The sequence below is a fragment of the Mugil cephalus genome, chromosome 13, assembly GCF_022458985.1.
Source record: "Mugil cephalus isolate CIBA_MC_2020 chromosome 13, CIBA_Mcephalus_1.1, whole genome shotgun sequence".
NCBI classification, from domain to species: domain Eukaryota; kingdom Metazoa; phylum Chordata; class Actinopteri; order Mugiliformes; family Mugilidae; genus Mugil; species Mugil cephalus.
Window position 1 is genome coordinate 7,478,071 of NC_061782.1, and position 16,325 is coordinate 7,494,395.

General features: G+C 42.8%; 1 protein-coding gene across 1 annotated transcript in view; it reads left to right on the top strand.

Annotated features, from left to right (window-relative positions):
- The first annotated feature begins 567 nt into the window (after window positions 1–567).
- plpp4 (phospholipid phosphatase 4) overlaps window positions 568–16,325 on the top strand; it is a 52,956-nt gene continuing 37,198 nt past the window's right edge. The window contains exon 1 of the mRNA XM_047602169.1: window positions 568–1,107. Within this exon, the coding sequence (XP_047458125.1) occupies window positions 1,019–1,107 (89 nt within the window). The 5' untranslated portion in view covers window positions 568–1,018. The remainder of the gene's footprint in view (window positions 1,108–16,325) is intronic.

Genomic DNA, 16,325 nt, shown 5'->3' on the forward strand with positions numbered 1-16,325 from the left:
CCAGGTTTCCCAGCCCCCAGGTATGTGCTGCTGCTGCCCGCTCTTTTATCACTGTCCGGCTCAGACCCCGAGGTGCTAGATTCTTTATAGTGGTATGATTGGACCATGGGGAAGAGCCAAGAGATAGAAGGACTCCCATGAATTGGCCTTCTTTTGGCACAGTAATGTAATATCATGTGTCGGGCTGCCTAACACCGGCCTTGATGGATTAGCTCCACCAGCCGTGTGACCGTGTCCTGGTCATAAACACCCACCGGGCCTACACCACCTCAGAGCAGCTCTCCGCCTTTGTGCCACGTTCTCTGCTTCATTATTTACGAGAAGAAGTTTGCCCACTTGGCTGGACAGACTGGACAAGAAGAGTTCATCCAAGTATCGCATTACTTTCACGCGAGCTGTGAACTTGGATTATTATTATTGGGCTTATATTCACTGAGCTTCCTGTGGGGTCCTCGGTGGTGTTCCAGAAACCTCTCGTCAGCTGATTCTCCAAAATGAACCCGAGGGATGCGGAGAGAGGGAGGTTGAGAAAGAAAGAGAGAGAGAGGGAGAGAGAGAGAGGTGGTCTCAGTCTGACGCTTGGAGTCTCTCTCCCTTTACTTTGCCGTCTCCCACCACTTTCCGTCTCAGTTCGAACCCACACCTGTGCGTTTCCCCTCATATTCGCGCGATGTCCCCCGCGCCCAAAAACTCCAACACAGATTGAGTAATTGGCCGGGAGACAGAATGAGACTTTGAATCAACAGAAAATCAGCTGTTGCCACATAGGAAATCGCCCAAGGGGACTGAAATAGACCGAGACGAGCGGAGACAGGCGAGGAGAGGAGAGGAGCGGGAGAGGGAAGACTGCTTCAGGTGACCGAGTAGCAATGGAGGCGCGCGGCATGCGTGATTGAGTGCCACCGCTTCTGGGAGCGCTGGCTGGCTTTCGTTGAGGTGGATTACAAAAGTGCGAGCAACCTTCAGAACTGACCGGGACCGCCTCTGTAAAGCTCACTTGACGGATTTTCTCTGCATCATGAACGTGTCGCCCCCAGACCGCAGGAAAAACATGCGAGAATTGGCTTTGGAGATTGGCATCCGAGTTCTGCTCTTCGGAGTTTTCGTGTGAGTAAAGGCTTTAAACTATACGAGTTTTGTGTTGTCTAAAAATAAAAAAAATTAAAAAAAATAGATACAGACCGCATTTGTGCGTATTGGTGATGGAATTGGGATTCGTGATTGACGTTATCCATATGGCTTTTCGTGTATGAGACACTGAATTCAGGTTCGTTTGCGGGGTGGTGCTGGACGAACAGGTCTATCCGTCGATCCGCAGTTCAGCACCATGGACAGATCCCTGGCAAACGGACAGAAGAAGACACTCTGCGTTAACAGGTTGCAATAGCAAGTTGAATCGTTGTCATTTTACTTTGTGTCATGCATCAGTGTGCCAGCGTGCCTTGCAGTGCTGTGGCATTTTCTTTTTCTTTAATTACAGATGGTGAGATAGGGACAGGCGCAGCTTCTTTGACCACTGCACATCCCAAATAAATAGACAGTAATACAAAGGATGCTCCCAGTGATGCAATGATATCCCGTAGAGAATACTTTTTTATTTTTTATATTTTGCAACATGACATTTGTTTCTGCGCATGAAGCAACCTTCAAAACTAGCAAATATAAATTATTAATTGTCTGCCTAGCCCGGGGATATGAAGCCCTGTTTGCATCATGATTGTCTCATTTATTGATTTTCTGCTTGATCTAATCTGTTAAAAAAAGAAAAAAAGAAAAAAAAAAGGCTGTTATCTAAATGACTCACCTTGTTGCAGCATTTTTTAAGGAAATAAAGTCAAAACGAGGCTCTTCTTGTTTGGAGTGTACAGCTACACTGCCTGCATTCCCCATGCACATTATCATTAATATCTGTCCTTGGGCTAAGTCCTCTAACTCTGTGAGCTGTCACGGTAAATGAATTATACTGCCAAGATGAGCCTGATGCTGCAAATTCACGGTGTTTGACGCGGACAAACCCTAAAAAGTCTAAACAAAGATGAGAAACTGGAGGCGCAGTTTTAGTTTCAGCCGTTTGTGCATGTGTGTGTGTGCGCGCAATTCTGTGAGATACACGTTTTCTGGGTATTTTGGTTGTTGTTGTGAATCAGTACCCGGGGTCACATAAAAAAAACAATTTCACACGATATCATCATCTAACTCTGCCACAGAAGCCCCAGTCCCAAAGTCCTTCATCTCTGACTGATGCGAGTTTTCCCTCCCCATCTTCCCTCCTCACAGGAGACAAACCAGGGTTAATAAACTGTGAAATGCTCCACCAGTAAAGTCCATCAGCTTCACACTTGCAGCAACCAGTGGCGCTGAGCTGACAGCAGATTAAAGGGACGTTTTGCTTTCCTTGAAGTGGGGTTGTACGAGATGTTTTAACACAGTCGGTGCATTACCTGCATTAGATGGTGGTTTGCGCGTCCCCCCAGTTTGGAGAAGCCAAGAGGAGTACCAGCACAAAAGCAAAGAAGTGAATGGCTTTTCTGTGTCAGCAACAAAACCTATTTTATAAGTTTATGCGTGCGCTATATTTGGAATATTAGGCCAAATTATCCTTCTGTCACAGTCTTTTCCGATGAAGCAGTTATATCGATCCATGCCACAAAGCCACCAAACTCCTTTGACAAAAAAAGGTAATTTTCCCTTGCAGAACTTCATATCTCAGCCAGAAAATTATGTCTGATGTCAAAATAAAGCAGTGATGATATTTGAAATAAAGACTTAAACTGATGTTGTTTGATGTGAGTAAAATTGGTTTATTTAACCAAATTAATTTTGTTTGAATAAACTTGGCTCCTGTGCAGGTAAATGTGTTTGTATCTCCTAATTGGAGGGATGTCCATAGCCATCTACTGTGGGTAACGCTCTGACTATTAATAAATACCTCATACAACCACACAGACACAGAACTATCCCTTTAAATTTGGTCGGACAGTGTCAAGTTTAATTCTGTGGCAGGATGGATCCATGCTTTCATGTTGTTTACGCCAAATTCTGACCGGGCAATGTTTTCCAGTCTTCTGTTGTCTAACTTTGGTGAGCCTGAGCGAACTGTAGTCTCAGTTTCCTGCTGCTGTAGCCCATCTTCTTCAAGGTTTGCCGTGTTGTGCATTCAGAGATGGTATTCTGCATTCCTTGGTTGTAACCAGTGGTTATTTGAGTTATTGTTGCCTTTCTATCATCTCCAACCAGTCTGCCCATTCTCCTCTGACCTCTCACATCAACAAGGCATTTTCCTCCAAACAATTTCCGCTCACTGGATATTTTCTCTTTTTCTGACCATTCTCTGTAAACCCTAGAGATGGTTGTGTGTGAAAATCCCAGTAGATCAACAATTTCTGAAATACTCAGACCAGCCTGTCTGGCACCAACAACCACACAACATTCAAAGTCACTTAAATCCCCTTTCTAACCCATTCTGATGCTCGGTTTGAACTTCAGCAAATTGTCTTGATCACCTCTACATGCCTAAATGAACAGGTGTACCTAATAAAGTGGCCAGTGAGTGTATATCAGATACCCAACACCCAAATTGCCTACATGCTTGGCAGCATTGCATTATTTGGGGCTATGCTTATGACTGAGAGCCTTCGTCATTTCTGATCAGACAGACTAGAGCATTCGGTCCCATTCAATCCTTTGGGAATTGCAGTAATTGTATCGAACAAGCTGGGTTGGCCTCTGGCCTGGAGGGGCAGCAGTTCCCTGTTCTTGTCTCACCTCAAAGCCCGAGGTGAAGGGTGGATAATTGGGGTCGGCCAGAATCAGTTGTTTTCTTGGAGGTGTAAGGGACAGTTTTTTTCTTTTTTCTTTTTAGCCTCGTGGGAACGTGTTTGGTGCAGCGTGGCGGCCTCATTCGTGAATGTTTGACACTTCATGTGCAGTCATGAATCTCCTTGCTTCACTGATTAGTTAAAATCTAGTTTCTCCCGTTAGAATTTCATTTCGGTGCTCTCTGTTCGCCGCGCCTCAGAAGAAGAAAAGAAGAGCTGATTGTCTCATATGCTGTTCATATTCCTTTGTAATTGTGAACGTGTACCGAGGGATGTTGGGGAAAAAATGAATTAATCCTTTAGTTTGGTTCTCAAAAGCAGATATGAATGCATCAGAGAGGTGTCTCTCATCAGAGATTACACATGCAAGCTTGGTAATTCTTTTTGTCTTTGATTTAATAACCCCGTCTGTGACATAGATGTCACTCTCTGTGCTCGAGTGCTCAACGAAAACCAACGGAAGAATTTAAACCGTGGATTCCCGCTGCTATTCCGAGATGAATTTGCCAAAGACGACCTTCCTTTAAGGGACGGCTACTTTTTTATTTGCCCTTGCTTGCCAAGCTGCTCGTCTGTTCCAGGCTTCGGGAGGTGCGTCGACCTTAGCGACAGGCTGTGTGTGTGAAGTTAAGTTGACCCTGTGCTGTAAAACGTCTAATGCCATCCAGTCATGACACCCCGGGAGTCAGACATCTCTGGAGTGTAAAGCGAAAGGGTTTTAATCTGAATGGGAACGAATCTTTGACATTTAACCAAGCTAAAAGGAAAGAAAAATGAGCGGAAATCTGAATCAGAAAGAGATAAAGTTTCCCATTTCCCTGCGGTTAGCCGCTCAACACAAAAGGAGAGGATAATGAGTCTGGTGCTGTTTCACGACTGTTGTAATCTAGAGCACAACAAGCAAGAGCACAGATGAATGCCATTTCTACCTCGAGTGGTTGCCTGCCAGAGCTCAAGTTGAAGTTGCCACGTGTGTGTGTGTGTGTTCTCATTGCTAACTTGAATAAACAAATAATTCCTATAAATAGCGGTTAAACTACAGTGGAGGAGACAAAGTTAGAAGGTCACAGACAAAAAGGAAGAGACAGAAGAAGAAGATAAGATGGAGGACATGCGGTTAGGGAGATCTGGATTGTTTAGAGATTTTACAGATTAAGACCTGAGGCAGAGAAAATAGGCATCGCAAACTCCTGTCAGTGAAAGCTAAAAGCTTCTTGATGGAGCGGCCAGCCAGAGGAGAGGGCAGCTGTTTTTTACGGGCTGATGTAAACGGAACAGATTTGTTTGTGCCAAGAGAGGCAATTTGAGCATGAGGAGAATTTTATTGCAGAAAATAACGGCGGCAAAGCCAAAAAATTTCTGTCCGGTTTGGATAGCTTCTGACCCACTATTTTGAGGATGTTTTTTATTTATTTTTTGATACAGTTGTTGGCAGTTGACGTTAAAAACAAAACAACACAATTCATCCCTGGAAACGGCGTAGAGAAAAGGAATAGAGCTTTTGGCAGATCTCAGAATGACTTGTGAGATGTTAGAGAAGAGTTGAATATCAGAGTATTACACAGAGGTGTGATTTCTTTTCAGAGGGTAGGTTGCAATATCATCAGGGCACACAGTCTCTGTAGCTGATAAGAAAAGACATCCTGTAGTCTAGAACGTAGGTCTTCAACAGGGGGTCCGTGACCCCTAGAGGGTCCATGAAGGTACTGCAGGAGGGTCCCAAAATTTTAGGTTGATTAGACATTTTTTTTAAAAAACATTTCCCCACAATTTTGAATAGTTTATTTCCTACTACCTCTTATCCTCACTAGGTTCACTGGAGCTTATCCCAGCTGCCAATCACATCTATGGTCAATTAAGGGTCGCAAATTAGCCTAATTGGAGGTGGGAGGAAACCGGAAAACCCACTCAGAACATTCACAATCCACCCAGAAAGGCCTGAGCTGGACTCGAACCCGCACCTTCTCACTGGGGTCAGCATCAGAGCTCATAACCACGAGCTGCTGTGCATGAACTTGTGTATTATTTGAATAGCTTAATATTGAATGCAAGATGATAATAATGTATGTTTATAAAAAGCACCAGGCTGAGTTTAATATAGAAGACATATAGTAGGTAAGGGGTCCCTACTTAATCTTGTCATGAGTTTTGGGTTCCTTGGCCTGAAAAACGTTGAAGATCCCTGGTCTAGAAGAATAATTACGATTCCCTTCGGATTAAAAGTAATAAACTATACTCTTGGTTTGGCAGCACAAATGATTACCTTAGACCTCAGAGAAGCGTAGTCTAATAGATTTACGAACACCCCTCGAGTCACTACTGGAGCTGAAACACACCTAAAACCCTGATCTGATTTCACACCAAACGCGACGCAACAATATCAGCCCGTGCAACAGGTCACCGTGGAGATGGTGCTGTGGAAGACCTGCAGCCCCTCACCTAACCACTCACTACAAGGTCTAATTCTCGTTCCATTAAAAAACAAAACTGTTCACTGAGGAAAAAAATAATCACGATAATAACCCATCATACAAGAACCCTCTTCACGGAAGAATGTTAAGGCTGATTCTCTAATGCGCCGGGTCACATTGGAGACAGTCATTATTATCCCGAGGAAGATTTCCTGCAGCCCCATCACCCCCAGCTCTTCATCACTGCGGGTGCTCATTCTTGCCCCATTACGAATGAAACGGTCCACTGACCAAAAAAAAAAAAAAAAAAAAAAAAAAAAAAAAAAAAAGGAGGCAGAAAATATTTGATAACTGATCACAGTCAGCTCTTATTGCCATGATGAGCATGCTGCAGTTTCTGCGGCGGCTTCTTAATTAAACCTCCCCGCCGCGTTTTTGCCAGTCGAACGCTTTTAATGCGGAGCAGCATGTTCTGTTTGCATTAGCCATAATAATTTCATATAAATCTGTCGGGGGGTAAGGAGGGGAAACGTCAGATAGTGAGGCTGTTATCAGCAAAATAAAACGGTGCTGGCATTGCATGTATTGATCCCTAGAATACAATTAAAGTCCTCGGTTGAGGTAGAAAATATCAGGATTCAACAAGGAAAGACGAACTACAGAATATCAAGCCATAAATATAATCAATAACGTATCACGGATCTTTCCTCTAAAGACATAGTTTTGTAGTTAATATATTGATGCCATAATTTTCTTGCACATCATCCCAGATTCTACACCCAGTAGATTTAGATGTAAGTTAAAACACCTTTACCTTAGGGCCACAGGTGTGAGTCCCAAAGCCCTATTAAAATGCGTTCAATATTCATCCTAATCTAAACTGCTTGCTCACACTGCCAACCTCCACGACAAACACTGCAGTGCTGCGGCTCTTTGTTTTATGCCACCGGTCTATATGGTTTAGTCCACACACCTTTGTCCACGGGAGAAAAAAAATAAAAAATTCAAAGCAAACAAGCTCAGTCCTTATGGCAAAGAGTGGATGTAAATCCTCCTGTGACGCAAGGCCGGCGCAAAGCTTTTAGAGCAAAATAATGTTTGCAGAATCCGGTTGACTGAAGTCAAGAGAGGGAAGTGCATATTTGAACTGTGGTCATTAACTGGTGAGGAAAATGGATCCAAAGTGAAGCTCATTTTATTCTTTCTTTATTATTATTATTAATGATTTATGCAGCTTTTTAGGTTATTTTTGCGCTTTTGTGTTGATTTTTGGTCAGAAATCACTTTTCAGCAAAGTGACATCATTCTTATTAGAACATACACTGATCAGCCACAACATTATGACCTCTAACAGGAGAAGCAAATAACACTGATCATCTTTTTACAATTCAGTGATCTTCTGGGAAACTTTTGGACCTGGTATTCATGTGGATGTTACATAGATATGTACCACCCACCTAGACCTGAGCAGGTACCACACCCCAGTACATTCCTTGATGGCAGCGATGGACAGCAGTACGCAGTCTGACACATACACATATACAACAAGAGTTGTATGTGTGTCAAAAAACATGGAAAATAGCACAAGGTGTTGACCTGGCCTCCAAATTCACTAGATTCCAAACTGAACAAGTATCTGTGAGATGATCCACAGAGGCCCCTCCCCTCAACCCATAGGACCCAAAGGCCCCCACTGACACCATTCTGTTGGCAAACACTGTATGTCCACTCTCTGATGAGTCGCAACTGTTTTGGCAGCAAAAGCAGGCAACGCACTAGGAAGGCTGTCATAATGTTATGCTTGATTGCTGTGAGTGTAACCGGTGTAATTCATACCCAATAAAACACAAAGCGAATGTAACGAGGAAAACCGCTCCCATGGAGCGCAAAGGCAAGAGGGAGATCTGTGGCGGGGCAACGGCGTTTATAGAAACGTGGGCTGAAAAAGGAACGCAGGGAAAACAAGCTAATCAAGGGTCCGCGTGAGGAGGAGGAGGAACTCACAATCATCAGGTACGTACACAAAAACCTAACCCTAAACCTAGTCCTAGTCCAACTGGCATTTCAATAAATCCCTGCATTATTTGCTGTAGTATATTCTCTTGTCTCCAACTGTGGCAGCCAACATCTGAGCCACTGATTTGCAGGCAATCCACTCTTTAGCCCTTATTATCATGGAAATAACAGAAAAATTGATATTTCATGTTTGACAACTGACAGCAGCTGCAGGGGCAGGGAGACGCTATCAACACTATTGACACATAATGACCAAGGGCAGAGGGGAAACAATGGCTGAGAAAGAGCAACCAGCAGCAGTGCTCATTTGCAGATCTGCAACAGCACCGCGAGCACGCCCCATTGTTGTACTTGATTATAAGGGCTAATATCAGCCTGATTAATTAGTTGCTTCTCAGAGGAGGAGCTCTGGCAAAGTGCCTGTTTGAGGACGTGCAATTAAACCGAACAACAGACAACAAGAACGTCCAACAGCGTTAGTGGAAGTAAAAAAGGAAACAATGTGTGACACCAGCCTTGATTAGTGACCACGTTTAAATCAGAGGCATCTGCCAGCACAAAGAAAACAGAAAAGCCAGAGAAGATTAGTGGAAGGACGGTGGAGCGGAGGAGGGAAGAGCAGCAAACCAGGCAGGTGCTGTGGGAGAAATAATTCCAGCGAGAGCCGAGGCGTCTGACAAGTCACACCGAGACCAGGGATTCCCTGGCAGCACAGTCTACCGGCGCTCTCAGCTACCCTGCCATTTCATTCCCCACAAATCGTTTGATCGGCTCATTACGTGCCCGCGATCCCCGCTGTCATCTTCCCAACCCCATCTACGTATCCCTCCGTGGACGCGCGATCACTCAGTTGCTCTCCGTGTGTCGCCTTCACCGTTCCTTTCTAAAGGGACGAGCAGAGGTTCCTTCAAAGATTGCTCCGTGGATCGGCGCCTCAATTAGGCGACGGACATCCACAGCAGGCACAAACATGTTAGCGGGAACGGAGGCGACATGAAACAGATCAAACAAAATAGCTTTTTGTTGTGAATATACAAGATCATGTCTTTGTTCGTCGTGAGCTTGTGTAACACAGAGTTTGGGGGAAAATCGTAATTTTCTCAACATAATGGTGTCATTAAGCGAATGAATAATTAATCGGATTTTTACACGGATGAGATCATCCCAAAAAAAAAAAAATCACTGAATTTCACAGTTTCCTCGTAGCTCTCGTTACGGAGTGGAAGTAATACACTTTTGCTATTTTTTTAATCAATAGTTGCCACCATGTTCACAGGAATTATTAAATTAAACTGAAAATACACCGATCAGGCATAACATTAAAACCAGGACACTCTCAGAAGGCTCCAAAGGGAGACCTACACAATATTAGGACCGTGTTCATAATGTTATGCTGGATCGGTGTACAGTCACAATGGATTCTGCTTCATGTGTAGCATTTTCAACTGAATTTTTCTGTATTATTCAAATACGCAAATATTTTCACACCAACACGAACATCTGGATGATTAAACTGTAGACCAACTAATAACAGACTATGACTGAGAAGAATCCAGCTCTGTGTGATGGTTTGTAGCTTCTTAGCCTCCCAGCTACTTGTTTCCCGTTTTAAATTATGGATGCCGACCGCTTCCACCTGCTGGTGTTGAAACTTATTTCTTGTCACGAAGGTGCGGGAAGCATGTGCCAGCTAGCGGTTTTGCTGGTTGTAGTCCGCAGTGTTAAAGAGGAAGTCTTTGGTCCAGACACAGTTGGGGTGAAGTCAACGCCACAGTCGACCTTGGCTGCCGTGCCTTGATGTCGGTTTGATGTGTCCGTACCTTAAAACTTTGATAAATGTCTGGCTGGGCAATCTGCTACTCTCTATTTTTTTATTTTATTTTTTTTTCTTGGACTACACGATCTAAATGATAACCTTAGAGGCACCTTTTAGATATTGTAGACAAGGTTTACGGCAGAACAGAAAGCCTCAGTCAGGTTTGCCAGGGGCCTGTCTGGGTTTCATTTTCTTTTAAGGGAGATTGGCATCCATTGGTGGTTATCTACCTTTACAAAAAAAAAAACACTTTCACACATTCAGTGTTATAAGGCTACTTATCTTTACTGTGGATCTGTGTGCAGTTCACCATTTTGCTCCTCAGCACTGATATGTGAGACAGCTATATTACTATCAACATCCAGAACAAGGAGATTAAGACATGTAGCAAATTCTATTATTATATTACCATTTCTAAAACTTAATTCCTGCGAGGTTAAGGGGAACACAGAAGGAAGTAAATGATGGCAATGATCTACTGCTTCATGCTACACGTATGTTCATCAGTGGGGTTTATTTAGTTCATTTAAAAGGAAGAAATACTTGATCCATGACTGGTTTTCGGTGGGTGTAGCAGTCTGCGATGGGGGGCGATGCTGTAGACCTCTGAGGTATGGAAGCGGTGTGAAGATGACAGCTTCAGAGGAGGATCCCTGCACTGCTTCACACATCCACCTGTCGTGACATTTCTATTCTTAAACCTCCATCTGGCACTTTTTCCCTCTCTTGCCCCCTTCTCTTGCTCCGGTATTTTCTTAGATCGGCTCCTTTCCTGTCACTTCCAGCATCGATCTCTTATGGAAAGACAGATGAGGGGCTGAAGCAATGAAAGGGACGCCGTCCAACACACACACTCGCACATTTGGCAGTCTTTCGGCCCAAATCTCGAAATATATAACAAGCAAGCCCGTCTCCTTCTGGTGCAGCCTCCATCACGACCGCGTGTGTCCCTCCGGCTCACAGGTTCTGCTGTCAGACCCCTCTTTCCCTGATGGCTCTTGTCTGTTTTTTTTTTTTCTTCTTTTTTTCTTTGAGACAATTGTGCTGCAGAATGAGAACACACTTTTTTTTTTTTTTTTGCCACAGCGTAGTGAATTGCAGGTACAGATGTGTCTCGACAAGTTTAGGGTTCACAGTCTTAGTGTCAGAGAAGCAGCTTTACATTTCTATCAGCTTCACAGGTTTGCTAAAGCTCAGAGCGTGTGTATTATTGACACAGGAAAAACAGAGATCCTCGAACAGGTGGTTATATTTTCAGTAGTGTGCGCAGATTTAATCCTGACAGCAGGAAGGACGGTGGACACCACACTGACAGCGATGAGAATACTATGAGCGAGGGAAAAAACAACAAAAGTTGTTATTTATGATGGAATAGAGGGAGGGAAACTGTTAGTCGTGAGAGAGTGGTGGAACAACTTAGCTGTGCACTGGAATGTGATGAATTTGATTACATAATAATAAGATCCTGTGCTCATACTTAACTTGTTATTATACTTGCATTGTCATTTCCTACAGGCAAATCTGAGCTGGAAATTTTTAATCCGATGTGACACCATTATATTACTAGTATAATGTCACCCACACACCCAGCACACACTCACAGGTGTTTTAAGATAAATTAATTAGATTGTGCCGTTGAAGACTTCTTGATTGAACTGTCCTTGACACCATTTAGTTTAATGGAATATGTATGGAGTGTGGCGGTCTCCAAGGATCCAGTAATTTTAGGGGCTAAAATGACATGATTGACATAGTCAATGTTTCCCTTATTATTTTAATAGAGTGGGAGCCCCACCCACATAAATCCCCCCTTTCCCTCCCAGTTCATGTCATATAATTTTATTTTCTATGTAGTAGTATATCACAAGGGAATCAAGGACACACTGAACGTTGAATATCACTCCAGCTGACTTGACGTTCTGACTTTTCATCATCGTTTTCATCCGTGCAGGAAACACACAAGTTCAGCTGATCACAGTAATCAGGGCTCGGCTTCATTTAAGAGCTTTAATAATACATGTCAGTCAAGCAGCGTACACAAACATCTAAACACAGACAAATGACGCAGTGGTAATTAAATCCACCTAAAGGTTGTTGTCTTAAGACAAACAAAAGCTGCACTTGAACAAATTACAAAGGCTAAGGCCAGAGGCAGCTGGCACGTAAAGTCCACACAGTCTTCACCTGTGTGAAAGGAAGTAACTCGTAAAAATTGGAACAGGAAACGATGGAAGGAAACTAACAAGAGCAATAACTTTCCTACAAAGCCGGTCCTCCTGAATCATGTTCATCAGTTGTTCCATAGATTTTTTTTTTTGTTCTAGATGATCACGTCATTGTGATAGAAATAATATCATACATTTTAATACTCTTCACTATTCGTCAGATTTAGTTACTATGCAAATATCAGATGAATAATGAAATATATATATATTTTCAAAATAAAACATACGGCTTCAACCCAATCTCATCCATCCATCCAGCAGGAAGTCACTAGTCATAGATCATGTGACAATAACAACATGGCCGCCTCCTAGAAGACATGTTTTCTTTCCTGCTAGAAGACAGGTGAGGAGCCCAGTGGGTCATTACAGCAAACCAGCAGTGGTTCATCAAGTGTGTGGACTTCACTGAAGATGAAGCCCATTCTACTGAGACATGTAGAATATGTAAATCAGTCCTGAAATACAACAACTACTACTGCAATGCAAACCCCTTTTGAAAAGGAATCCGCTAACGCTAACAGAGGAAACGTGCAAATCACCTTGACAGCAGTCATTTAACAACTTCACCAAACGTCCTGGGATAACTGAGAGAAGGAAGCCATAAATCAAGATTATCGTCCAGTCAGCACTTAACTCATTCAGCGATACAGGAGATGTTTCAACAGCACACAAAAACATTTGGCCTCACACCAACTGAGGCCAAAATGTTCTGGTGATTTACTGACCCTACTACACTATCATATGTTACAACACGCTGTGAAGCACCATCGAGCACTGAGCCACATTATGTGTCAGACTGACGGCGTTTGTGGTGTTGGTGTGGGCTACAGTCTGTCGACAGTAGCCTGCGTTCAAGTTTCAGTTACACTGCAGAAAAGCCTTCATAGCTTCTTTTGTGTTAGACGTCACAAGAACGTTGGTTTCATTGTTGCAAGGCATTATTTTCTGCTTTGTTTTTATGTGTGATGTCATGGACTTGACCTTTACCGCATATAGGACTTTATAGGGGTGGGCGATATGGCAAAAATATCATATCATGATTTTTTAAAAATAAAATCACGATTTCGATTTCATCACGATCTAAAATTGAAAAATGAAAAACAGACAATTTAGTCCAAGAACCTCTCTTAACCGATTTTATTTTAAATAGTCGCAGCTTGCCTGCATGTGCGAACAATCAAGTTTAAGAGACGTGGCATGGCAGCGTTGTACAAGTATTCTCGGCCGGGCAGCTCGTACCGTGGGTCAACTACTTTAAGCAGGCGTTTGAACCCCTCGTTTTCTACCGTCTTGAAAGGTACCATATCTTTTGCAAGATAAAAGGTAACTGCTTCTGTTACCTCTTTCCATTGATTGCTTGACTTGTCATACGGAGTGCCTTTGTTAAATGCCTGTGTTAACGTTGACTCTTTTTGCCTTAGACTAGCTACTACCTCCGCCTGCGGTGCCGGTGCCATCGGGCCCCTTGCTGTTTGGCTCTCAGTATATTGTTTGGGATGCTTCCTCTTCAAATGATTGAACAGGTTCGTCATGTTGCCACCCGACATACAAATCTGTTTTGTGTAAACTTTGCACAGAACATTTGCCTGCGCTTGATCAGTTGAAGAAAATCCAAACCAATTCCATTTAATGGAAGTGGATTATTTTTTTGTGACCAACTCCTTTTGACTTTAAGCCATGGCTCTCCATGCGGCTACCGCTACACACATAAACAAGGAGGCGGGTAAGAAAGCGCATCACTGCCCCTAATTCGCTATGATTGGTTGGTCAGGTTGACGACGTAATACGTCTCGTGCGTAGGTGCATCAGCATAGAGCTGCAATTTATAGAATGTGCCCTAGACAATCCCACAAATCGTCTTCACATTGTAATCGTTCACGATTTAATATCGTCATATCGCCCACCCCTAGGACTTTATAGTCGATCACCCAATAGTTGAGTTTAAAAAAATCTAAAATCGTTCACCCACTAATTTGTGCTGGATTAGTTTTACTTTAAAAATTATGAACATGGCTCATTTGCTCAGGATTGAGATCACTGACGACCTCCACAATTGTTACTTATTACCAGAGGTAATTAGAAAACAAGCCCGGTGCCAGTAGAGCTATAGATTACAATTAAAGGCCAAAAAACATTCATTTTGTCTCTTTTAAATTCCATAATATTTTTTTATACTTTAAATACCTGATATGTTTCGACTGTCACCTGTAGTCTTCTTCAGAGGCGCTGTCTGGTCGATATGACATGCCATTTAAAAGGTGTTCCTCCTGTAGGTGTGACCTGATGACGCCTCCGAAGAAGACTGTAGGTGACAGTCGAAACATGTCAGGTATTTAAAAATCTTACCTATTCCTTTTGTACAAGAAAGATGCTTGAACTCATCATGTAGACTCATTTTGTTGTAGAGCACAGGTGACTTCAGTTATTCTGACTGATTCTTGTTTTTCTCAATTGTGTGGGTATGTACACACAGGGGGTGATTGACATATCCCTCACTTCTCTGTGGCCTTCACACTTATTACTACTCACAGGTGGGCGACCACTAGTAATTCCACCCACAGCCAGCCTGAGCAGAACTCTAATCACATGGAGTATCTGGAAGCCAGCGGGGGCGTATAAGACCTTTGAGCTACACTGTGTAAGCTATATTACTTGTAAAGCTCGTAGCATTATTATTTAGCATTGGTTGAACTGCTCTGCTCTGGACTGTTGGAGGCAAAGAAGCCCACGGCTCAATCACACTCCGCTGGATGTTTGTTTGGGAGTCAACATTGTGCATAAATTGGTGAGTGACATACAAAGCAATACGAGCAGAAGGCACCTGGACCTGCTGTCACTCCACGACACCGCTTTAACTAGGATTTATATCTGTTTGTGTGCTGTGTGTGCAGAAGCAATCGATAGCTATCGATTGATTGGTTTAAAAAAAAAAAGGTAATTTAATTTTTATGGATCTACCACTTTTTCTAAAGCTCTTCAGAAACTTGAAAAAAGTCAAAATGAAAAAGCGTGATTTTGTGGGGTAGGTCACGGAACTCATCACAGTGAAGAGGAAGGCAGAAAAACAAGTAAACAACAGCAACTAAAAACAGGGAAGTAAAATACATTTGAACCTCAGCCATAATAATTAAAAAGTCCATTACGTACACACCTATCAGACATAACATGACCACCTTCCTAATATGGTGTAGGTCTCCCTTGTGTTTCCAAAAGTGGGGCTCTTGGAGCCCTATAGGTTGAGGGGCTCTATGGATCAGGCTTGTTCCAGTACATACTTGATCAGTTTGGGGATCTAGTGAATTTGGAGCTCAGGTCAACACCTTGTGCTGTTTTTCATGTTTTTTGATTTAAACCGTTTTTGTATGTGTGTGCCTCAGGCAGGTACCAATACTTGATACCATGATACTTGGCACCATTGCTAATGCAAACGGTAGTAATCGACCGAAAAGCAACGCAGATTTCGGTGCCAATGAATTTTCAATTCACCTGCATGGACCCCACTCAAGAACGCACCACAGATGCGTCCGGGGTAATATAAAAACAGTCAAAAGTTGAAAACTTGTCAACCTGCAACATGTGCCCACAGGAGATATAGGGCAAGGGAGGTATTATGATAATTAGGAATTTTACTTTATATTTCTTAGATGTATTTATATTATTTCCAATAATATTCTGTTCAACTTGAACGTCAGAAAATGCCTTAAAAATAAAAAGGCACCATTTTTGGACAAAGTTTGTGTGTTTTCAATTCTTTAAGCACCGTTTAAGCACCAACACTGTTTCAAAAGTACCGATTTAGCACTGGTATCAGACAAAACCTTAATGATACTCATCCCCACTGGGGATGGCTGCTGCCATCAAGGAGTTTCATTACTATGTGGTGGGGATGTCTGGTCTGGTGTAGGTGGGTTTTACATGTCTAAGTAACATCCACATGAATGCCAGGTCCAAAAGTTTCCTGGCAGAACATTGTATTTTCACAAGACGGTCGATGTCATGTTATTTACTTTTATTGTTGATTGGTGTAGCTCCATCAAAG